At 37.9% G+C, this 24,967-nt stretch overlaps 1 protein-coding gene across 9 annotated transcripts in view; it reads right to left on the reverse strand.

Moving 5' to 3' along the window:
• Positions 1 to 24,967, reverse strand: part of LOC135363617 (uncharacterized) — a 64,819-nt gene that overhangs the window by 12,136 nt on the left and 27,716 nt on the right. For 7 of the 9 annotated variants that reach the window (XM_064584842.1, XM_064584847.1, XM_064584845.1 and 4 more), the window contains 7 exons: positions 22,148 to 22,199; positions 12,790 to 13,162; positions 11,728 to 11,874; positions 8,671 to 8,763; positions 7,350 to 7,453; positions 6,947 to 7,036; positions 5,795 to 6,642 (listed from right to left, as the gene is read on the reverse strand). In XM_064584842.1, coding sequence (XP_064440912.1) covers positions 7,401 to 7,453; positions 8,671 to 8,763; positions 11,728 to 11,874; positions 12,790 to 13,162; positions 22,148 to 22,199 — 718 coding nt within the window. In that variant the 3' untranslated portion in view covers positions 5,795 to 6,642; positions 6,947 to 7,036; positions 7,350 to 7,400. Of the gene's footprint in view, positions 1 to 3,932; positions 4,087 to 5,794; positions 6,643 to 6,946; positions 7,037 to 7,349; positions 7,454 to 8,670; positions 8,764 to 11,727; positions 11,875 to 12,789; positions 13,163 to 22,147; positions 22,200 to 24,967 lie in introns of those variants that run through there. The other 2 variants (XM_064584843.1, XM_064584844.1) reach the window with 2 other exon arrangements.

Here is a 24,967-nt window from a genome sequence, read left to right on the forward strand (position 1 = left end):
GGGACTGAAACCCAACAGTTCCCAGGTCCTCGCTGTCTCCAATAGAGGGAGCACTAAGTCACCTGCCACGCCATTACCTATTCACTTAATTGGGGGACCACAGTTTTGTTTGTGACAACTTTTTTTTTTTTAAAGATTTTATTTATTTATTTGAGAGAGAGAATGAAAGAGAGAGAGAACATGAGAGGGGGGAGGGTCAGAGGGAGAAGCAGACTCCCTGCCGAGCAGGGAGCCCAAGGCGGGACTCGATCCCGGGACTCTAGGATCATGACCTGAGCCGAAGGCAGTCGCTTAACCAACTGAGCCACCCAGGCGCCCCTGTTTGTGACAACTTCTATAGGGGAGATGCAGTTTCTTTTGTGACTGCTGACCCCTTGGAGACTAGAACTAATTCGAGGTTCGAACCAACTTTGAAGAGGCTGAAGAAGCTACGCCCATTCCTGTGAAATCCCAGGACACCGCTACAGCTACCGGAACCCAGGCTCTGCGTAAAAGCCTCTGGCTGACACTGAGCCAACTGTATACGATTGAGAATGAAGGCACTTGGACTTTAATTTCTATGGGCTTTTGTGAGGGGATTTAGTTTGGGGGGAAGTGGAGTCATAAACAAAGAGTGTCCTATTGTTCAAATTTGGGACATTTTCGTGTGGATACAGTCTCTGTGTTCATTTCATCAAAGTCTGGTGAGCCACTTTGGACAACATGACTGGACCTAATTAGTGATACGAAATGGACCGGAGAGTTAACTTTCAGCTTAGCGTGCTGCATGGCGTTCTACCGGACTCATGGGGCCGGAGTCTTTTGTGGGCAGAAAGCAAGATGCCCTTCAGCAGTTCCAGAAGGACTCTGTGGGGAGGAGGCGAGTTCAGGCGTGTGTGAGCGCAGCAGTAGCGGGAGCAGGCGCGGCTCCGCTAAGGGGACTGCTGCCCTGGCTCCCTTCGGAGGCTGGAGCACAAAGGGCTACGACATTGGTTCTCAGCCTCCCATCGTGTGTGCGCGGCCTTCTTACCTTGTCTACATTTGCATCATCCATACAAAATACTGATATGTTTTTCTTTAAACATTCAGAGTGGACTTTAGAATCTTCGCTCATGGTAATGTGTTAGAACATGTTATACGTTTTTCTGAATACAGATTAAAATACATAGTTACTAAAATTAAAAAAAAAATGCCCGTGAGCATGCTACCTAAAGCAACTCACAGGACGCCCGTGGAACGCACAGTGTAATACACTAAAAAGCTTAAAAAGCTGGCAAATATTCAACGAGAGGGATGCATGCTACTCCACTCTCCGGGTCTCCATTCCAATCCTGATGACAGAAGGTGGTGTTGGGCAGAGATTTGGGGCCCCTCTCTCCACTTTCTCTCTCACACCATCCCAAGCAACAGAGAAAAGACCTTTCTAAGACTTATAGGAGTTCGAGTCAAGTGCTTTCTTATTGTGCACTTGGCGTTCAGGACGCAGGGCTTCTTGCTCCCATGTTGGAGTGGGCTTGCGCGAGGATGCCTGCAGTTGCCTGGCCATTCCCGGCTCATTTCTGGAGGTGTAGTAGCAAACCCTGTTTCTGCTTGAGATCTAAGCCTCACTCTACCCAGCTTTGCTAGGGAACCCCATGATTTGGATGATAACATACATCTCAATCGCCTTCTGTCTCCTCTTTCTTACTCGTTCAAATTCCAACACAGCATGTAGTTACAAAAACAAGTGAAAGAATGAGAGAAGAAAATGTTGATGGAAGAAGATGCATGCAGCTATCGTACAGCAAAATACTGTGTGTATATAAACATTTAATGATCGCTTGTTATGAAAAAGTGTTTTTTAAAAAATTAATGAAACTTGATACTCAAATACTGTTGAGTTCTCCTTCCCCAACTTGGGGTTAGAGTCATGTAGCAGTCTAGTCTTTTTGGCTGAGTCTGTGCACACTGGAGCAGGGGCACCCTCCTTTGTTCCCTAGTCTCTGAGAAGCAATGAGATATACTAGAAAGAATATTGGCCTTGGGGTCGGGCCTGAGGACAGATTCTGGATGTTTGAAGTTGGGCAAATTACCTAGGCTCCCTGAATCTCAGGCTTTACGTGTGTAAAATGGCAACAATAACCCTCCTAGGGCTGTTGTGAGGATTAAAGGAAATGAGTGTGAGTCAGTGAGACTGCCATTCAGAAAGAAATTCACATCCATGTCTAGGTATCCACTGGGCATGTCCATATCTAGATAGCTTTTAAAGAGGTTTGACATCTTTCCCCTGCATGGAAGTGGAGCCTGAGCGGTCGTGCTTATATTCAGAGGCCTTTTTCAGCACAGATAAAATGCCAAAACAATAAAGAATTTGATAGGATGTGTACCTTTGTGCAAACAAGCTTACATAACAAAATGGTGCAGATAAACGCAGATGACAATGGACATTTATACATATACATATACAAATGTCATAAATGACATTTATACAAATAAATGAAATTATGTTTCTCTAGTATAAAAATAGATCAAATGGTAAGAGCACAAAAATAGGTGAAACGGTAACATAAACTGACTTGTGTAATCAGAGGGTCAAATCTTGACATTTTTCTCTCTAGGCCTTTTCTAATAGTTTTGTTGCTAAGGCTACAGTGTTTTTGCCAGATTGGAACAGCATTGTCAACTCTAATGAAGCTTAAGTAGCTTTCCCAACTAGATTTTTTTTAATAAGCATCAGTTAATACTGCTGGCTTTCAAAGCCATGTTCGTGATGAATGGAAAGATCTTTAAAGATCTGTTCTTAGAAAATGTAGCTCATAAAATTTGGAATTTAGCAGCATTTCTATTCCATAGTTATTCCAACACAAATTTTTATCACGGTTACACTGAACAAAATAACTTAAAATCTAATTTCACATATTTAATTAAAAAAAGAATAAGAAATTATTATTTACAACTTTAGCCAAAAATTAATTCCCTAAAGAGTAACTGAGGTTACTTAACGAACAATTCTTTTGACTAGTGGGTAAAGTGTCTCACAACTGCTCAGAAATGCACACTTGATTTATTCTTTGCACAATATGGATAAGTTACAGGAAGTCATCTGAGGAAAGTGTAAATACAAATGCACCCAAAGAGACGTAGAGTTTTGTAAAGCGGAGTAAATGAAAACCAGTTTGCTCTGGACACTCAATTGCTAAGAGGATGTCAAAGGTAAGAGCCATTAGGAAACGGGTGAAGAAACACTCCTTTTGATGTGCTTGCTGAGGAGCCAGATGAGCTTCCTTGGTCATGGACAGAAGAGACCATCTAAACTCTAAAAAATGTAGTGCAGTTTGCACGCCCGCTGATTCCGCAATTCTACTTGTGCACTAAAGCATGAGAATTAAATTAAATAATTCATGTGAAGTGCTTAGCCAATTACAGATGCTGTATTTCCTTCCTTGGATGTCTATATTTTTGTAGCCAGAAATCCCACTGTTAATTTCCAATAAGAAAAGCTGAATATTACAGCCTTTAAAGTCAAAAGTTCACCTTAATTTGAATATTGCAGCATTAGTGACATCTGGTGGAAAATGAGTTACAATGCGGCATTATAGCTATTCTGATCTTTCCTGTCTAATAATAATATTATCACTTTCATCACATTTTCACATACCCCTTTCCCCAACTCCATGGGAGGAGTATACTTCCCTGCCCCACTGAAGTTTGGCTCAGCCACAAGACTTGGCCAAAATCAGTGGAATGTGGGCAAAAATGTCAGTGTCAAAGTTTGGAAACTAAGCTTTAAAAGTCCTGGCTAGCTATTGCCCCTTCAATGGTAGAATGAAACATGTGACCTGCAGATTTGCATGAGAATAAAACAAGCACCCCAGATAATCCACAGACTTACAGGAAAAAAAAAAAATGCTTACGGTTATCCTATGGTTGTTTGCTATGAAGCAAAAGCCAACTAAAACATGAGATCGTTATACCTCTGTGTAAAATTCCCATCAAGGCTTGACTTCTCTGTCCAACTGATGACACTGGGAGAAGAGTCCTGAAGACCGGGTGTGGTTCAGTCCCATCTGGGGCTCTGTTTCAGACCTCGACAGGCCCAATCGGAACATGTTGTTTTCATTCCTGTACCTACGGTAAGCAAAACCGAGTCAGAGTCCAGGCCAGGCCTATCAGAGGCCTATCAGACTCTCTTGGAATCTTGGCTTCTCTGTTTAACATGGTATGGAAGTCACGCACATTTTGTTTTTGTTTTTTTTTTCCTTCCAAATCTTTATTTAAATTCTACTTAATTAACATATACTGTAATATTAGTTTCAGGAGAATTTAGTGATTCATCACTTACACGTAACACCCAGTACTCATCGGTCATTCACAATTCTTGAACCTGTTGGTTTAAATATCTCCCTCCTAAGGTGAGCTTCAGGTATAGGAAAGAAGGCAGGACAAGTTTAGCTGGAGCCATAGGCCAAAGCTTTTCCAATTGAGCTTTACCAACAAAGCTCATAGCTTTGTATTTGTATTTCTTAAATGATACATAATCTATAAGGGGGGAAATTAGCAATGTTAGAAATCACAAATTAAAAGTGATAATATTAGGGTCATTTAATTTGGTAAATAAAAACACAAATGACAGAAATTTAAGTATTACCAATGATATATTAAGAAAGTTGCTACCAGTGAGCTTTTGTGGGGGAAGAACCACATTATTTCCGGCCATTTAGCAGAGGCATTGTGTTTCCTAAAGCAGTTACTGCTTTCTGAAAAGAATTTCAAACTTTTGTCCCAAAAGTAGTTCCAGAATTTTCAACTCTCTCCATATTTTTACTGAACTTCCATTTCTGCTTTCTTTCTCAACCTAATGTGTCATGTTATGAAGGTTATGTACAGCCAAGAATTCAAATGTTTTAATCTTACTAGTGACCACTTTGTACTATATCTCATGTTGGAAAACCAGACTCTTGACCATACCTAATTCAAAATCATTTCCATTTCTGCATAACTACTTTTCTTATTCAGGCAAGAGTTGTGGGTGGACCTCTAAAATTAGATAGCTTCAACTCTCAAGGGAATGGGCTTTCGCAACAGCATTCACTACACCCATCATCAAATACGGGGACCTACACTTGTCTTGTAGTGAGAGAATTGCCCTTTATTCTTAACAGGCAGGCAACAGGATCAAACAGATCATTCAGGTGAAATAACAAAGACAAATACATATGTGATAAATCTGTGTAGTTACTTCTTGGAAGCTTGCCATGTACTTTCCTCTCCTTCATATCTCAAACTTCAGAAAGGCCAGGACCCTGTTTCAGTCATCCCAATACTTGGCACGTTAACAGGTGTTCACTTTGTAATTTTTGAAGGAATGGATACAGGCTATGTGTTTTTACTTTATAGTGAAGATTAACGAGTTAATACATATAAAGAGCTTAGAATAGTGCCTGATACTAAGCACTTAATTATTACAAAATGAGATAAGATTTAGAACAGAGATTAGAAGAGACTTTTTAGAAGTCTGCCTTCAACTGACCTTGGCAAAATAAGGAAGACTAGGCTAGCAATAAGGCTAGGAGTATAGAAAAGTTCTACAGCCCAACATACGCTAACAAATGACATGTATTATTTTATACAAAGAATGATGCTTATTTTAAGTCCACAGTTATAAGATTAAAGGGGTATAATCAAAGCTTGTCCATTAAATTGAAAGCACCTCCAGACTGACTCAAGTTTGTATTCTTAGGCCCTGGTAGGTACAAGATATTATTTGCTATACTGAATCCATCCTGCTATTTAACTGTGTTAATACCACACCAATATAAAAATATGTTAAGACAAATTAAAATATACATACTTAACTTTATTACATCATTTAAAGCTTGATTTTATAAAACATAAAAAAAATGTTTAAGTGTTCTGTATCACAGGAATTTAAACAGTGGCAATATACATAGCTTTGTAAGTTCAAGTTATATAAATTAAAATCAAATAATTGGAAATGCTTTTAATACGGAAAATATACAAATAAAATAAATGGCAAAAGGACCTAACAGGAGCAGTATTTCATTACTTACAGATTATCATTAGATAATTTCAGGATCTAAACAAAGACTCTGAATTTTCAGACTTCTTTTGCTGTATTTTATATTTAAATATCTCCCTACCTATATTCCGAATCAAGGTACTTGACCAAAAGGTTTAAGAAGGCATTTAGCTTTATGGCAAAAGCTTTCCATCTACAGTTACCACCTTTAAAGGAATTGACATTAACAATGCTGATGTAATCTGCTAGTTCCCTTCTGAACAATGTGCAATAATTTATACCAACCCTGTATAAAGTCATACGGGTACCAAAAAATGGAACAATTATGCACAGTTCAATAGAAGTATAATGTTAAGTTTTCCCCATCTAAAAATTAACCAGTGAAACAAAATGTATCAACTATAGTTGACTTGGTTTCAGGAAAACCACATCTGAGAGTTATAAGTACATCACTGTCCTTATCTTATCCTCAGTCATTGACAGGAATTTTGTAGGCCACCATGCTATTTACTTTGTGGATTGTAGTAGTAAATGAACGAAGGGACGGACTTCCTTAGAATTGGTAATAAACTGTGGTCCCGACTCTTCCCATTTTTCAGGTACAACCAAATCTTTGTCTGTATGTATCAGTAGATCAAATGAACCTAAATTGGGGATAAGATCATTAAAGTACAATTATTTTTTTCTAAAGTACAACCACCCTTCCTGTGTCTTTCACATTTGAACCATCTATAGTGTCAGAAAAGCTAGTTTACCTTGATCTCTAATCAATTATATTAACTAATTGCTTTTCCTCAATGGAAATTTTAGTACAGAAAATACTGTACTCCTTTTACTTTATGAAAAACTCAAGTTTTTTTTTTAAAGAGAAAACCACTAAAAATATTTGCAGAAAGTATACAATTAATCATGAGACAGCATGAATCTAAGCCATAGAAAAGATAATACCTTGGTTCTGTGACAGCTGTATCCCAGTGCCCAGAACAGCATCTGGCATGTAGTAGGTATTTAGGATATATCTGATGAATGAAGGAGTAACTAAGAAAACAAAGACACAATTATAGCTATAAATCTTAATTATATACATAGAAATGTGTAGAAAATAAAAATAATGACAAATGACATCAAAATATTCAAGAGTGAGTACTGTAGAATACTTTCATTGCTTTCCTTTTCAGCACTTGTAAATAAAATGCAAATAGCATTACTTTAGCTTTATCACAGTTTTCTCATTCATATAACATGACATTTATAATTAAGAAAAAACTTAATGAGCGCGTTAATTCTTAAAGTAGTAGCTTAGTCTTTTCCACAACAAATTTAAGCCAGTGTGAAGTTGTATAATACTTACAAGAAACTTCCAATAGTGGCAGAAATGTCACCGTAGCTGTGATCTGTCTGATCACTGAACGGATTTCATCTTGGATAGCTTTCTGAGACTTTTCTCTGGGTGCACTATCAAAGAAACCAATTAATTCATTTTAAGTTTTAACAAGTTATTTGAAACACAGGTAAGATTATTTATCTGATTAAATGCTTCCAAAATCAAATAAGTAATGCATTCAAAAGGAGTTTTTTTTTAAATGAAAATAAATATATGTCCTTAAGAAACTTAGTAGGCACAATATGTATCTCTATTATTTCATTTATCCTTCCAATCATTTTTTAGGGTTGTTCTTAGTATCAAGTCATTAAATAACAGATGACTAGAAAACCTGCCAAGTACTTCAAGTCAGGAAAGCTTCAGCATGTCTTAAAATAAAGATAACAAGGAGTATCTAAAATATTGAATCGGTATAATCATTTTGGCATTTTTAGTAATGCCTAAATGTCTAATTTCCTATTGCCTCAAATAAGATGTTACTCGTGTATGGCGTTAATAATTAAACATTTTCTAAAACAGACCAAAGGCTTCAGGAGCAAACTCCATCATTTCATTATGAGAGAGAGTTCAGAGTTTACAGGTAAGCATGCCTAGGACAATGCTAGAAATTAGCATATAATGATGGGCATCTCCCATCCAGATAATCTAAAAACTTCAGTTTAATGTCTAAGGAGGGGCGCCTGGGTGGCTCAGTTAGTTAAGCGACTGCCTTTGGCTCAGGTCATGATTCCCGGGTCCTGGGATTGAGCCCCACATCGGGCTCCCTGCTTGGCGGGAAGCCTGCTTCTCCCTCTCCCACTCCCCGTTTATGTTCCCTCTCTCGCATGCTCTATTAAATAAATAAATAAAATCCTAAAAAAAAAAAAAAAAGGAATGTCTAAGAAGTTTGTAGCATTAAATGAAATACAGTAGAGCTGCACAGTAAGCTGGGAGAAAGTCTAGGATAATACTTCATGGTTAAAAGTACCTTTCTACAATTCATGAAATGGCCCACCTAGGACGGACACCATGGTAGCTTTACATATAGCATCATAAACACTAAAGTTTGAAATTTATGGATTTAGCCTAAGCGCAATGATGTTAAAAGTCCGTGATAGGCAAAATTCTTTCGTGAGCACAATTTGTGAGCCCAATCCTTCTCCACAGGAGATTAAAGATCACATCTAACATACTTAGAAACAAACTACTTTATATGAAACTAGTTCAATATAAGTAGAACTCATCTAGTAAAAGAAAACAGTTTTGGAAAAAGATCTGTAAAAATGGAAGCAATTTACTTCATACTTACCTGTCATCTTTTGCAGTCTTGTCACACTCAATATCAAATTGCCACCTTTCAAGGACCTCACCAGTTTCTGAACTGAACACGTGTATAACCAATCTGCAATACATAACAAGGAATCTTTTTTGTTTCACTGCATTACAAAACAACTCTCTTCCCAGGTCTCACTTTCTATCCTCAGCAAATTCCTACCGCTAGTATTTCGGAACTCTGCCAACCTGTACAGAAAACCTGCCCCACAATAACCTAGCTCCTGTTTTCAAATTCTCAGTATTTGTACCAGATATAGTACTGAGTGCTGAAGACAGAGTAGAAAACAGGAAGTACACCCTAATCCAAGTAAGATGCAGGAGATGGCCATTAATCTAATCACTGCACCGATAAATATAAGATTCTAATTGTGGTAAACGCTATGAAGGTGCAGTATGTGACGCAATGAGAGCATAATAGAGGAAAACTGGACTCACTCAGGGAGTTCTCACTTGACTTCAGTTCTACAAATAAATTATCATTAAATATGCAAAATGATACAGAAAAGGGTACAGGTCTTAAATATTGAAAAGGGAAGAGCATCTGACCAGAGGATTGAAAGAAGGGTAATACAACTGCAGTAAAGAAAGGGGAGAATGAACAAGGTCAGTTTGTGTACGATACACAGGGGTCAGACCACGCAAGGCCATATGGGCCAAATTAAAGAAGTTACACTTCAAGAACCAGGGAAGTCATTACTGTATTTGAAGTATGGTATGATGTAATTAAATTTGTATTTCAGAACTATCCTTCTGGCTGTGATGTGGAAAGTAGAGTAGAGGTAAAGAGGGGATCTAGAGACACCAATTAATTAGCAATTCAAGCAAGAGGTAATGAAGGCTTAGAGAAGGATAAGCTGGTAGAGATGGATCAGTAGATAGATTCAAGAGATTTCATGGTTCAAACTGTTAGGATTTATTGACTACTTATGAGTAAGCAAGAAGAAAGACTGAGATAGCTCCCAACTTCCTAGTTTATATCACTAGTTGGATGGCTGATCCATTCACTGAGAAAAAGAATGCAAATGGGAGATGATGCTTAAGTTTTAAGATTTTATTTTTAAGTAATCTCCACACCCAACATGGGGCTGCAACTTCATATCTCGAGATCAAGAGTTGCATGCTCCATTGACTGAGCCAGCCAGGAGCGCCTTAAGTTTAGTTTTCAGGTATCACTGCGATAGCCAGATGAAGATATCAACGGAGCCACAAAATATATGAGCACAATTAAGAGAATTGGGTTGGATGTACATTTGTGAGTCAACTACACCAAGGTTGTTAGTGAAGCTATGTACATGTCAGAGATCATCCTAGAGAGAGATTATAGTGAGAAGAGGGCCTCAGGACAAGCCCTGAATTAATCTTGGAAATTGGGATAGTATACTCAGGAATCTGTAGTGTTTTTTTTTCTTTTTTTAAGAGACAAAACAATTTTGTAATATTTAGGGCTTGTGGGCCACCTAGGTCTCTGTTGCATAGTCTTTAAAAAACAGCCCTTTAAAAATCTGAAAACAGGGCACCTGGGTGGCTCAGTTGGTTAAGCGACTGCCTTCGGCTCAGGTCATGATCCTGGAGTCCCGGGATCGAGTCCCGCATTGGGCTCCCTGCTCAGCAGGGAGTCTGCTTCTCCCTCTGACCCTCCCCCCTCTCATGCTCTATCTCATTCTCTCTCTCAAATAAATAAAATCTTAAAAAAAAAAAAAAAATCTGAAAACATTCTTAGTTTGCAGGCAGTACAAAAATAGCCACTTGCTAGACACGGGCTGTCGTATGTATCAACTTTTTCTTGACATATATCAACTTTTTCTCAATTTAGCTCTGAAAAGGAAGAAATTGGGTAGTAACTTAAGGATTTGGGGTGGGTGGAAATTTTTTTCTTTTAAAACTGAAGAGAGATCAAAACAAAGAAATCAAAAATACCAGAGAAGAACTAGGATAAAATCCTTAAGGCTAGAGGAATGGGGATTCAGATTGAACAATTTGCCTCTAAGAAGAGCAATTCCTCCATTTTAACTAAAATAAAAGGGAGAAATTAAATAGGAAGGTCTGCATACATCCGAGGTGAAGAAATATCCTCAGTGTAGTCTTAAAGGAGACAACCCAAAAACCAGTAGCTTAGGTGGGGCTTGCTTCTCCATCAAATTAAGATGACATAGATTATTAGTTGCTTACTAATAATCTTACTTTTTAGCCCTGAATAAAAAAAAAAAAAACAATCTAATTTTAAAAATAAAGCTACTTGATACAAAGAAATATATATGACTCATGAATTAAGAAAAAAAGATGACTAGTGTTTTTTGGAACTAGTTTTGGAAGATCAAATGGGGAGCTAGGGAGAAACATCCTACAACAGAAAAATTAGAAGTGGGAATCCTAAGTAGAGAAAAATATGAGGGGAAAAAGGAATAGATGGAGAACAAGTATTGATTCAATATAGTAATTTCTTGAGCTAAAGAAAAACAGTGAGTGCTCAGATAGAAAAGGCTTACTGATTAAAGGCAGGATTTTAAAAAAGACAAATGGAAATATATAAAAAATAAAACTCTACTGGGTGCTCTATTACTTAGTAGTTCTTTTCTTTAAGTTTAGTTTCCAGGTTGGATCCAATTTTATTTTCCTTTAAGTAATGATGGCTTTAAACTCTAGGCAGTTACAGAAAATATATGTTAAAAATATACAGTGGATTTTTCTCCAATAGTGAACACCATCATAAGGACAGAAAATTCCAACTTGTTCCATCTGGCTACATGAACTGCAAAAATCATTTCTAAGGAAGTTGATGGAGACAGTTTTGTGAAGCCATATCAGATTCCTAATATCAAAATATTCAACCCACTCAAACTGCAGTATGGGAAGGGTGGACTTTCTTTCAATTTATATATTATTTGCTTCCTTCCAATTAAGAATCACTATATTTGAGGTTGTAGTGTTTTATACCTTTTTGTACAGAGCTGAAAAATGACCATCAAGATGCCAGAAAATATGGGTTCTACAAGGCCTGCAAAACTCAAAATGGTTTGCAACAATTAAATACCTTTCAGCTGTTCCACCACATCATTTAGGTATTTTATGAGCTCAGGATCAGTTGTTACAAGCAAGGTGAGTCCATATTTCTGCACTCTAGTAAAGGTTTCAGATGGATATATGCCACGCTGATATAAAATGCTGTTGATGCCAAATGCTGGAAACAAAAGGAATGTTAAAGAAAAGTCATTATCACTTTGTAACTCTGGAAAATAAAACATATTTAGATGTGGCTACGTTTCATTAATGGCATAAAACCATAAATGCCTTAACGTGTTTGTGGGTGTCTTGCTGAAAGCAGAGTAGGTAAAAAGTGGCATTAAACATTCTTAAAACCTTGCTTCTAATTAAGAGAGAACACGATACCTGCATTTCTGTGGCAAAAAAAGAGAAAAACGCCAAACTGCATTAATCTACTGTCAAAGTAGTACTACAACTCACTGTAATCCAAGTCCCAATTCAGATTATGTGGTTAGAGGGTGTCAAAATAGGCTTTTGCATCTCAGTTAGCAACTGATTAACTGTTCTCTGCAATGCTCTCAGCAAACCTTTCCCTCTTTTTCCTCCTTTTCTCCTCACAAGTCCTGCCAGATTCTATCAGAAGGCACAACTGTCCTGGTCCGGAATGGCCTTTCCTAAATCTAGTCCATCACCGCCAATACCAGAATCAAAGAGGGGCCGAGGGGTTGTTAAAAATATACGTGGCCCCCACCCCGGCCCTACGCCCTCTTAAGTCGCGGAGGCTGGGGGCGGGCGGAAAGGGCCTGGCTCTGTAGTTGAAAGCAACGCTGCAGGTGGAGGGGCTACATCGCGCCGCAGGCCTCAGCAGCCCCTAGGCCTCAAGCTCCACCATTAGCAAGGAGCCCGGAGGCGGCGTCTGCATCCGCTTCTTCCTAGATTCTCCCGCCGGGCAGGAGGCTGGGGCAGAGAGAGCTTAATTCTCGGCCTCGCGGCCTCGCGGCCTCCCCTCCGCCCCCTACCGCTTCCCCCGCCTCCGTGGCTGAGCCACGGGCCTACCGGGCGGCCTGGCCTCAGTTCACCCCGCCCTCCGGCCTGCGCGAGGAGGACTTACAGAAGAACTCGGCCACGGTTTCGGCGCTCCCGCGCAGGGTGATGCCTTGCTCCCGGGAGAGCTGCAGCGCCATGGCCAGTCCTACAGACGAAGGAGTGCGCTTCCCCCCGGCAGAGAGCGACAGCAGAGACGCCCACAGCAGTTCCCCGCCACTCGTTTCAAAAGTAACGGCGCAGCACGCCCTCGGGCCTCGGCGCAGGCGCGATGAGCCTCTAGGCCCCGCCCCGTGGGGCGGGGCCTGCAGGTCCTCTGGGCGCTTTTCGGAGCTGGCCTGTCCGCAGGCGCAGGGGGTAGGCGTGGTCGCCCAGTTCTGGGTGGTCAAGCTCCGCAGGGTCCCGGCTGGGCCTGTGTAGTTGTGGTCTACTAGACCGGCCTGAGGGAAGAAGACGCCAAAACCTGGTGTGTTTTTTTGTTTTTTTAAAGATTTTATTTATTGGGGCGCCTGGGTGGCTCAGTCGTTAGGCGTCTGCCTTCAGCTCAGGTCGTGGTCCCAGGGTCTTGGGATCGAGCCCCGCATCGGGCTCCCTGCTCTGCGGGGGGCCTGCTTCTCCCTGTCCCACTCCCCCTGCTTGTGTTTCCTCTCTCATTGTCTCTCTCTGTCAAATAAATGGATAAAAATCTTTAAAAAAAAAAAAAAAGATTTTATTTATTCATTTGAGAGAGAGCACATGAGGGGGGGGGTCAGAGGGAGAAGCAGACTCCCCGCCCAGCAGGGAGCCCGATGAGGGACTCGATCCAGGGACTCCAGGATCATGACCTGAGCCGAAGGCAGTCGCTATAACCAACTGAGCCACCCAGGCGCCCCAAAACCTGGTTTTAATGGCCGCTCCGTAGGCGTGCGGAGTGAGCGACCAAGGAGCACAATTTGTCAGTTTCAGAGCTGTTTTCAAGGTGATATGAACTGTCCGTCAGCCGCATCTTAAGTGGCCCCAGTGATCCCTAGATTGAAACTAGCGATTGAAACTTTTCCTAGATGCTTTGGGAGTCAGTAAAGAAACCGCGTGCGCGGTAGCCAAGCCACAGCTTGAGAGAGCCTGATTACTCTATGGAATCGCGGCTTTTCTTGAGAAATTGGGTTAGGCTTAAAGGGATGAGCCGCGGCCTTTTTTGTCCTGTGTTTTTGTCTATCCTGGGCTCAGCCTATTTCCACCCAGTTCCGCTGTGAGGCAGTCTGGAGCGGCAGGGACTGCAGTCGAACTTAGGCCTGGTCTACCCCGCGCGTACGCTGCACCCACAGACGCCGATGAGGAATAAGATCTCATTCATCAAAAAGGCCCACGTACACTGAAGAACTTTTCAGGGAATTTTGACTCACAAACTCATTGACTTCCTGTTAGGATGAGAAGTACTAAAGGGCACAATTACTGTTCATGTCAATTACGGAACAACTTTATTCTTAAAGCAGCTAGAAAAATTATTTGTAAAATGAAGTCTCAAAAACTATGTACCAGCTATACTATTGAATTATGAGAAATGCATTCGTGTTTTATTTTTCTATTAACAAATTACCACAAATTAATGGTTTAAAATAACACCCATTCATTATCTTAGTCGTGAAGATCAGGAGTTCGTATGATATAGCTGGATGCTCTGCTTAAGAGTCTCCCATGGTTGAAATAAAGGTGTCTGCAAGTGGAATCTCATCGAAGATCTGGGGTTCTCTTCCAAGCCCCTTGGTTGTTGGCAGAATTAATATCCTTGTTTCTTGGACTGAGGTGGTTTTGCTAGTTGTTGGCCAGAGGCAAATTTTGTGCCTTTGCCAGGTAGTTCTTCCATAGGCCTTCTCATACTTTCAGTCTCTCAGACTTGATGGAGATCCCTTTTAAGGATTCATCTGATTAGGTTAGACCTAGTCAGATAATTTCCTCTTTGATGAATTTAATCCGGGAAGTGATATCCCATCATATTCACAGGTTCTGGCCACACTCAAGCAGAGGAGATTATTTATATAAGATGTGCTCCTTAGAGGCCATGGATTTTGTGGCCATCTTAGAATGCTGCTTATGACAGTGTTACATATCAGATTTTGATCCGTTTGAAGAGTAAAACATAGGTAATAGGCCGAGTAATCCTAAAATATTTTCCTTACATCCTTTAGTCTCTTGTACCTGTGTGTTTGTGTGTTTGACTCACCATCTTTTCACTCCTTCCACCAGGAACTTAGCATCAGAATTCTGGCATCACACTGGTAGAGCATGATGCCCACCTTACTACAAATAAAAATTGTTTCTCTTTCTAAGGAACTTTATGTCAGTACAGAGCACTTCAGGAAAGACTTTCTTCAGTTTCATGGTAATATAGTTTTGAAATTACCTGAAGATACAAATAATTGTTAGTATAATTTTGGAGATTCTAGAGCTTAAAAGGCTGGCAAAATAGATGTTTTCCATATATAGAAGTATTAAATATTTTTTTTGTGCTCTGTGAGATGTAAGAAATAATTATGTTTAGAAGACCAAGTCTGTACTTTTTGAGGAGTTTGTAATCTAGTTTTGTTTAAATATGCATACTTGAGGGGCGCCTGGGTTGCTCAGTCTTCAGCGTCTGCCTTCGGCTCAGGTCATGATCCCAGGGTCCTGGGATGGGAACCCCATTGGGCTTCCTGCTCAGCGGGGAGCCTGCCTCTTCCTTTCCCACTCCCCCTGCTTGTGTTCCTGCTCTCACTCTCTCTCTCTCTGTCAAATAAATAAAATCTTTAAAAAAATAAATAAATATGCATACTTGAAAAAAAGAAAAATTGAAGTCTCATAATTTGGCCTTATCTGGCTTCTGCCTAACTCTTCGGCTGCCTTTCAGATTACTTTCCTAATCTGCCCGTTCCTTTAGTCATTTTTCCACCTCAGGGCTTTTCGTAATGTGCTTTTTTCTGCCTAGAAATTTCTATCCATTCAAATTGCTAATTATATTTATACTTTTTTTTTTTTACTTAAATGTAACTGTATTCTAGAAATTTTCTTTGACCTCTCGGACTATAAAATCCTGCCCTGTGCATTCTCATAGCATCTCAGAACACTATTTCAGAGCATTGTTTTCATTCTTACAATGAAAACAATGACATTGTAATAATTACGTCATGATTTGTGTTATATCTTCCTTGTCACCATGGAGGATCCATGATGACAGTGGCTAGTCCAACAATATTTGTTGAATGAATGATCATTTGAATACTTGCCTAGGAAAATTTCATGGAAGAACCCAAGACATTTTCAAATTGGAGAGCAGGTTGGATGGATGAGGTGAGGCCACATTTTGGGAGCTTTGAATATCCATCTGAAATAAGTTGGACGTACCAGGGATTTCTAGGCTCTTAGAATTGACATAATTAAAGGGGTATTTTTTTCAAGTGTAAATTCAGTAGTGGTTGTAGAATGGATCGTATATAGGACGGTCTCGAGTGGTGGTCCTCAAACTTGAGAGTGTGAAAGAATCACTTGGGTATTTTGCTATATGTAGATTCCTGACTTTTATTCTCCCTTCTCCAAATCTAATTCAGTCCAGTACCATAGCCACTAGCCACAGGTGGCTCTTAGGCACTTGAAATGTGCTTGTCTGAACTGAGATATGCTACAAGTATAAGAATACCAGATTTCAAAGACTTAGTATAAAAAAAAAGAATGTAAAGTATCACAGTGATATGTCTTTCAATCGATTACATATTGAAATGATATTTTCACATGTATTGGATTTATTTCACTTGTTTCATTTTAGTTTTTTAATCTGACTACAAGAACATTTAAAATTACATGTGTGACTCATGTGAGATTTCTGTTGGACAGTGCTGGTCTACTTTATGGGGTCTAGGAGATGACATGTTTTAACCAGCATCCCAAATGATCCTTACATTACTTTTAGAAAAGCATTAGACCATAATGGATATTTTAGTATTGCAGGCCCAGGAGGGCCTAGGAGGTTGAGAACCTGGACTAGATGGATGCCAAAGAGTTGGAATAATGAATCATGGAACACTACATCAAAAACTAAAAAAAAAAAAAAAAAGAAGGTATACATATACATATGTATATATATGAGAGCAAGCTATTTGGAGGCAAGAATTGAATCGATGACTTAAAAGGGAGAAGAATGTACTGGTAGTACAGATAAATCCAAGGTGGCAAGCCTGCACTACAGGCTAGTGTTGGTGAAGTCTATGGGTATGTTAGGAAGAACTGCCCAAACTCAGCCTATTTTATTTCTTATTTATCACATAAACACTTAAGTTTCCAGAAGCTTTGGAGAGATGTCTTTCCTATTAATTTTAATTGCTCCATTCGACATTGACCTATCTTATCTAAACCATCTTATCTTTATAGAATGTTTTTTAAAAACTTGTTTTCAGTTACTTGAGTTTAGATTTATTTATAATTCAGTGAAGTCCTTCTAATATTTGGGGGAAAGCTATTTGGACAGTGAGAAGTATAAATATAAATTAAGATTTATTTCTGAAGAAAATTCAAGCAGAGAGCATAACCAAACAAACCCATATCACCAAAAGAGATAACTATGAAAAAGTGTGTCATAAACAGGCTTAAATTCAATATTAGGATGCTAAAACCAGAAATGAAAATTTCTAAAGCTAGAATCAAATGGAATTTTAGACTGAAAGTAACTTAATTAATGACTTAGTAGAACAATCTTATAGTTGAGGAAACTGAGGTCCTGAGTGGATACATGGTTAGTCTAAGATTCAATATCTAGTTAGAAGATTTAATAGTAGAATCTAGAGTTTCTGACTTAGTCTCTTGTTGAATTTTATCAATTTGAAGACATGCTAATTAATGCTCTTGTTTTTAAAGGCTATTTTTAAAAAATCAACTGATTTTAGATTAAGGGTTTTTTTTTTTTTTTTAAGATTTATTTATTTATTTTAGAGAGAGAGAGAGGAGCATGAGTGGGAAGGGAAGAGGGAGAGGGACAGAGAATCTCAAGCAGACTCTATGCTGAGCGAGGAGCCCCACATGGGGCTCAGTCCCAGGATCCTAAGATCATGATCTGAGCCAAAACCAAGTGTTGGACCCCTAACTGACTAAGCTACCCAGGTGCCCCAAGATTAAGGGGTTTTATTCAATAAACTGTACATATAACTTGTCAAGAAAACGGCAGTTACAATCCATAATGCATTTTATGTTAATACACAAATTGTTTCAACTGCGCCACAAGATGGCGCTATTTACACGTGAAATAATACCTTTCAAAAATTCAGTGCATATGTTTCAATTTGTGCTTCAGTTCAAAGTAAAATTAAGGGAAAATGTATTTAGTGGCTTCTAAGGTATCGGTATATGTGAAATACATCAGAATGAAAGATTGTTCATGATATACTACAGAATTCATATATTATAAACATTTAGTATATGGATGCTCACTATATTTACACTTAATTTACATATTGTTTTTTACATGGAAAAAGGAAACATTTTAGGTAGTTGAATCATTATTCTTGCAGACTTACGAAAGTTTTCCTTCAGATCACTAGGTGTTATTTTATTCTTGAGGCCAACATCTTGACATAAAGCAGTTTGTTCTAAATCTGTTAAAGCAGAGGGATACTTTATGATAATTTTTGAAAAAAATTACTGTGCACATAGGTAATAAATTAATTATTAATTATGTCAGTTTGCAGATTGTGCTTTTTTCTTTTTAAAAAAAGGATGTTGTCATAAAGACCTATTTTCCTCACATACTTTCCCGCTAAGGACTTTCTTTGATTGTTGGTCCACATGTTCAAAAAGATAGCACAACAAATTTGAATCATGACATTGTATTAATAAGCAATGGCTTAATAGAGTGAACAAATATAACCCCATACTGGTGTAATTTATAATTTTTAATGATCCAGTTGATATACAGGATATTATAATCTTTTCTTTAGTAAAAATTGAGAAAATATTATTGAGAACCAAATATTATTGAGAACATAGTAATAATTCCATAAGTTCTTATAATGAAAAATATGGGCTGTTTCTTATCAGAAAGTATTACTGTGCTTTCTTATGATTTTGTTTTGATATTATAATTCTCTTATGATAATGGCATATAATCACTTAGAAGTCTTTTCATGGCTCAACCAGGATTAGGTGTCAAAGGTATAATTTTAAAGGCAGGTGATAGTCTTATGCATAGTTAATCCCCAGACTGATGGAATGTGTGTGTGTGTGTGTGTGTGTGTGTGTGTGTGTGTAACATATATATGAAGAATGGGTTCTGCAATCAGTTGGATTTGACAGCACGGTGTATTTTGAAATGTAATTGAAGCTCAAAACAACTCAGAACAGTTTCAGGTACAGAAACTATCAACACAAAGCCTCTATGAAGAATGAAAAAGCCATGGTTGCTATTAAATTAATAAAAATAGATTTAATTTCTTAAATGATTTTATAATTATATATTAAATCTCATCAAACATTCTATGCCTATCATACATTTTTTGTTTGTTGTTTCTGAATATTCTGTATATAGGGTTATTTTTATTATTGCCCATATGTAAGTAAAGGTGAATTAGTTCTGCTAAATCTGTCAACTAATAATTAGACCAAAATTGTATCTGAGTGAATAGAAAGATATTTTTTGAGGAGTTCTACAGACAAAATAAAATAAACCATAAATTTGGGTCTTTCTCAAATATTTGTGAATACCAACTTATAAAACACTCATGAGAAGACAAAGCTTTGTGAAAACATGGAAAATCACTTTACTTTAAATTTATATTTTTCTATTTAGATAAACTTGGTTCTGTCACCTGGAACTGTTCTCTTATAAGCTGCCTTGTGTTTATAGCTCATTCAAACAATATAGTAGTCAAGCCATATTTATCAGGTTACAGATCAGTCATGCACGTTAATTCTATTATTTCTGCTGGGATTTCCCACTTAAAAATTGATTATGACAGTGGTTTTTATTCTTGAGTAATGTACATAGTCTGTTCAACATCAACTGACAACAAAACGTCTTACTGAACCCTAGAGTTTTTGGTTTAGTGTTGGAGATCAAGTGGATTAAAAAATAAATGGTATCTTTTTATTATTGCTTAGTTTCGGTATAGTTGTAAATAAAGATGCTAACTTTTCACACTGAAATAGATGGCAATTATCTGTTGTAAGGCTGTCTTTTGGATGATCCAGAATATACCTTTTTAAGCCCGTGTTACATTCATATCAAAAGGAGACTTGAAATGAAGTTTCATTAATTTGTTTATCTCCAAGAATATTCTTGCAGACCCTTGTCTGAGAAACAGCAGGCCGTAGCATTCAGATATTCAAAATGTATTCACAGAATTTTGATATTCTTAAAAGTGAGGTGTGGTTATGAGTTTGTATAATTAAGAGTTATTGATGAGATGGGTTCCTTTTTGGGTTTGGAATTTTACATTAAGATTCTTATTAAATTTGAGTTATCTTTAGTTTCCATTGAATTAATAAGAAATTATAATATTTAACTCCTAAAGGCAGCCGAATATACTACTGTAACACTGTTAAGCGTCTTAGGGACTTAAAAAGTTCTGTGCTGCTCTCAGATGGCTGCCTGCCTGAGGAAAAAGATCAGGAGTGTGGGAAGGGCAGGCCATTACTTAATGCCTCAGGTCCCCCTGGAACTTGACGGAAGGTTATTTGAAGGACCCTGGAAATGTGTATATACCTTCCTCTTTTCTTTCTCAAAGATCTTGTTTAAAATAGTGTATCCCATTAGGAATAGAAAAAATGATGAATATACACCAATATAGGTTTATTTATCTCTAAATTATAAACTTTTCCAGACTATTAGGTACATGTAGTATATACTATATATTTATATATATTTAAAATATATATGTATTTCAAATGTTATATTTTATATATGTTATATTTAAACATAATAAATATGTATATATTTAAAACATACACAAGTTAGAAATTAAAGAAAGATGAGATGAATGTTTCTTTCGTTTTTTTTTTGTTTTTTTTTTTATTTGAGAGAGAGAGAATGAGAGAGAGCACATGAGAGGGGGGAGGGTCAGAGGGAGAAGCAGACTCCCTGCCGAGCAGGGAGCCCGATGCGGGGCTCGATCCAGGGACTCCAGGATCATGGCCTGAGCCGAAGGCAGTCGCCCAACCAACTGAGCCACCCAGGCGCCCGAGATGAATGTTTCTTTTAAAAATGATACTTGTTGGAGCACCTGGGTGGCCCAGTAGGCTAAGCGTCTGACTCTTGGTTTCAGTTCAGGTCATGATCTCAGGGTTGTGAGATTGAGCCCCCACCTCTGGCTCTGAGCTCAGCTCAGCTCTGAGTCTGCTCCAGATTCTCTCTCCCTCTCCAGTCTCTCCCACTCTGTTCCTCCCCCCCACTCAGGCTCGCTCTCTTTCTCTCTAGAATAAATAAATAAAATCTTTAAAAATGATTCTTGTTATATCACTAGAAAATAATTTATTTTTATGTTCACTAAATGTATTAATAACTCTATTAAAATTTATGTGGTTAATATGCCTCATTTTTAAAAAAAATTTGGTTTAATTATTTGTAAATGATTTAAAAGTCTGATACTGAGTTCAGTTTATTTTAATACTTGGGAGTTTTTTGGTTTGTTTTTGAAGTTTTTGTTTTTAGGAGGATACAAATGGAAGAAGTCCATTAATGACTTATTTATTTATATTTATCTGTATTTTTATAGTTTTAACAAATGGATCTAAAACCAAAGATTTAAGCAGTTTTCGCCCATTTCTTAAAAATATGAAAACACATCTTTCTATTAGTTTGGAATTAATTGTTCCCATCTTTTAATTGCCTTTGGAACTAATTTGTAATTTAGAAAAATTACAAATGGATTAGAAAAATTTGTTTCCAAGGTTTTCAATTGTACAGATGAAGTTTTTTTTAAAAAAATAATCGATACAAACATGCTGTCTCAGCAGCATGACTGTCTTTTGAAAATCATTTGCTCATTCATTTAAAAAAGTCACTTTTCCTTTTTAAGAACATATTGAGTGTTAATTTTTCTGAAATTCTTCTTAGATAGCACAGTACCGAGTGTTGCCTACATAGAGAAAGGGTGAGTAAATTTGAAACAGTTGGCCTTCATTTCCTCAATCTACCAACAGTGACCTGTAACTTTCTGATAGGGTGCTGGTGTCAATCTATTTGTTACATTTTAGTACAGTTTAGTGTATTTTCTTAGATTAAAAAATCAATATAAGTAGACATTCTAACAGTTCTTCTTATACCCCCAAGGGACTATTTTGTGCACATATTCCACTTTGGAAACCATTAGTTAAAAGTATGTTTACAGGAAGGATAAGGTACCCTGAGTTGGGGACAGTAGTGTTCCTTGCTTGCCCCCCCTCTCAGGTACACATGGAATAGACAAATGTAGCTTGGATGACTGACTTGCCTGTGTGGAATGTGAGCTCTCATTCTCCATGCCAGCTTCTGCCAGATCAATCCTGTGAGGAAAAGACATTATTTTTATTGGGAAAAGGTGCCCCAGACTTTTGAACACCATTTTCCACTTAAACCTGCTGAAGGCACAGAATAAAAACCCTCTTCGGAGTTTCAACAGATTCTTATATGGTAAAAGTCCACTTGGAACACATGAAAAAACTTTACTACTTGTAGCATAGAGGTGGAAGGTCATGGCATTGTCTAAGGAAGCAACAATGTCCAACCAATCTACCAGAAGCAGAGTTCACAGGCACATGTGCAAGTAAAAGGTGTCATCCTCGCATGTTCTAGAGAAATATTTTAGAGGTGGAATATCTGGACAATTTAAGAAGAATTCTGTAAGGATATTTTTTCCCTCACCTGTAAAATGGAGGTAACGATAATACTTGTGACAAAATTTTTGTGAGGATTACAGGAGATAATACAACTGAAGCTTTGGTTTATTGTTAATATATTATTCTTGTTATTGCTATATTCTTGTCATTATAAATTATTGTTATTATTATTTAGATAGCTTTTCTTCCACTTTCCCAAGTACCTTTCCTGAGTCTGATACATGTGTAGTCTAGGATAACTAGAGGAGTCCTCAGGTAACGCAACTTCAGGAAAAAGATGAGGACAGACCCTGTCTTACCACTATGGTAAACAAAATACAATTATAATAGCTAGCATTTATTGAGCACTTCCTTTCTGCCAGACACTCTTCCAAGTGCTTTATGTGAATCTACTGACTTAATCCTTTCACAAGCACACAAGTTACGTACTTTAATTACCTGTGTTTTATAGCTAAGAAAACTAACTTACAGAAGGAAGTTGAATCATTTATCCAAGATCACCCAACTCAGAGAACTGAAGTCAAGTCCAAGCAATCCAGATGGTAGCAGGATATGAATCCTGTAAGTATGAAAGGTCTGGCTATATCTTAGATAATCTATCATGAGGTGATGCATAGTGGGTCCTTATGTCCTGTCCCTCCCTCCATTCTTGATGTGAAATATTAAGTGAAGTGAGGAATCACCTTCAGTTTCTCAGTGGAGGAGGAGGCAAGATAGGGGAGCGGGGGAGGGCAAAGATAGGCAGACAAGAAAAAAGGGTTGGAAAGATTCTGGGGGCAGCCATTGTGCGGAATGGGAAGAGAATTCAACCAAGAAGAAATAATAGTACAGAGCATTGTTCCTCGATAGATGTTTACTGAGTACTATTTATCTCATGATGTGGAGGTATATGGATGCAAAAAAACAGCCTTTCTTTTCCAGGCAAATGCAGCTGGGGACCCAATATACCAAAACAGCTGCAAAGAAGGAGGGATAAGATAACAGCCAAGTGAATGTATGCAGTAAATGCAAAATGAATTCAAAAATAACTATGGGAATGTGTCTTGGAGGACATTGCAGTACTTGAAGAGTGTTTAGAACTTTAGCAGGCAAAGATGGGTGGCTGTTAGGGAAGGTTAAATTGAGAACAATTAAGTCTGGTGTGGGTCATAAAGAAAAGGTAGGACAATAACCTTTTTGGATGTAGACATAAAGGTAGGACATTACAGGCACAGAACTTAACATCAATAGACCAAAAGTATGGAAGCACCAAACCAGCTCACTTTTACCCACGACACAGTCTTGATGTAATTAGATCACATCTGGGTCCTTTTTCTAGAGAGCCTTTGTGTGGCAGGCTGAAAAGTTGGGACTTCTCCCAGGAGACATGAGGAAGCCATTGGAAGTTTGGGAACTTTGGAAGAATTTAATTATAGTGATGTTTTAGTAACATGATGGTAGCTGACATGAATTACAGGTTGGAAAGCTATGTAACAGTCCAGGCAAGAAGCACTCAAGACTGTTTCTTCACTGTTTAAATTGCAGCACGTGCTGTAATCATCAGGAGAATCCTTCCTTTGGCCTCATTATCATAGATTCATCAGTTTCCCCCCTTTTCTCCCTATCTTTGGTGTCTTTGATTTCTGGTTCTTTAATTCCTCCAAATTTTTACTCTTCTTCTTAGCTCCTACCCTTTCCTCTTGGCCTTGTTAACTTGTCTTCCACTGCTCTATGTGTATGAGCTGTTCTGCTCTGATCTGACTCGATTCAGAGAGTAGGCCTGCACATTTCAGCCCCACCACAGAGATTTCAATCAACTGAGGCCCTAACTCACTCCATTCCTTATGTTACTGCCATATCCCATAATATTTGCTTAGCTGTAATGGTTACTAATGTTTGATGTCATTTTATTATTTAAATTCAGTAAAATATTTCTGCCTTTTTTTCATGGGATTATGACTAACAGAGGAGCATGTTAAACTTTGTGTTTGTGAATAGAAGATAAGGATAGTAGCTCTAGTAACCCTGTATGTTTCTTATCATTTTACTAAGTTTTCACATAATTTTATTCAAATTTGAAAGTCTTTAAAATTAAAGACAGAAAATCATATACATTAACTTGATGTTCCCCTTAAAATACTAAAATATTGCCATTGGTTTCTATTGGTTACATTGTTTTTCTATTTAAGAAATTATCAGTTTCCGCCTTCTCTTACAGTGACTTAGTATCCAAAACATAGTGAACATTTAACTATATGAGGTGAAAATATATTAAAAAAAAAAATGAATGAAAATGAATAGAAAGAAGTCTTGAATCTAGAATATGGATATATCTACACACATACACAATATGTCCCTATGCCATTTGAATCCATAATAACCTTCCTTTAAAAGCATCATTGCAGGGGCGCCTGGGTGGCTCAGTTGGTTAAGCGACTGCCTTCGGCTCAGGTCAT

The sequence above is a fragment of the Mirounga angustirostris genome, unplaced genomic scaffold (genome assembly GCF_029215605.1).
Source record: "Mirounga angustirostris isolate CCGP_5_RB_7025 unplaced genomic scaffold, mMirAng1.0.hap1 SCAF_2, whole genome shotgun sequence".
NCBI classification, from domain to species: domain Eukaryota; kingdom Metazoa; phylum Chordata; class Mammalia; order Carnivora; family Phocidae; genus Mirounga; species Mirounga angustirostris.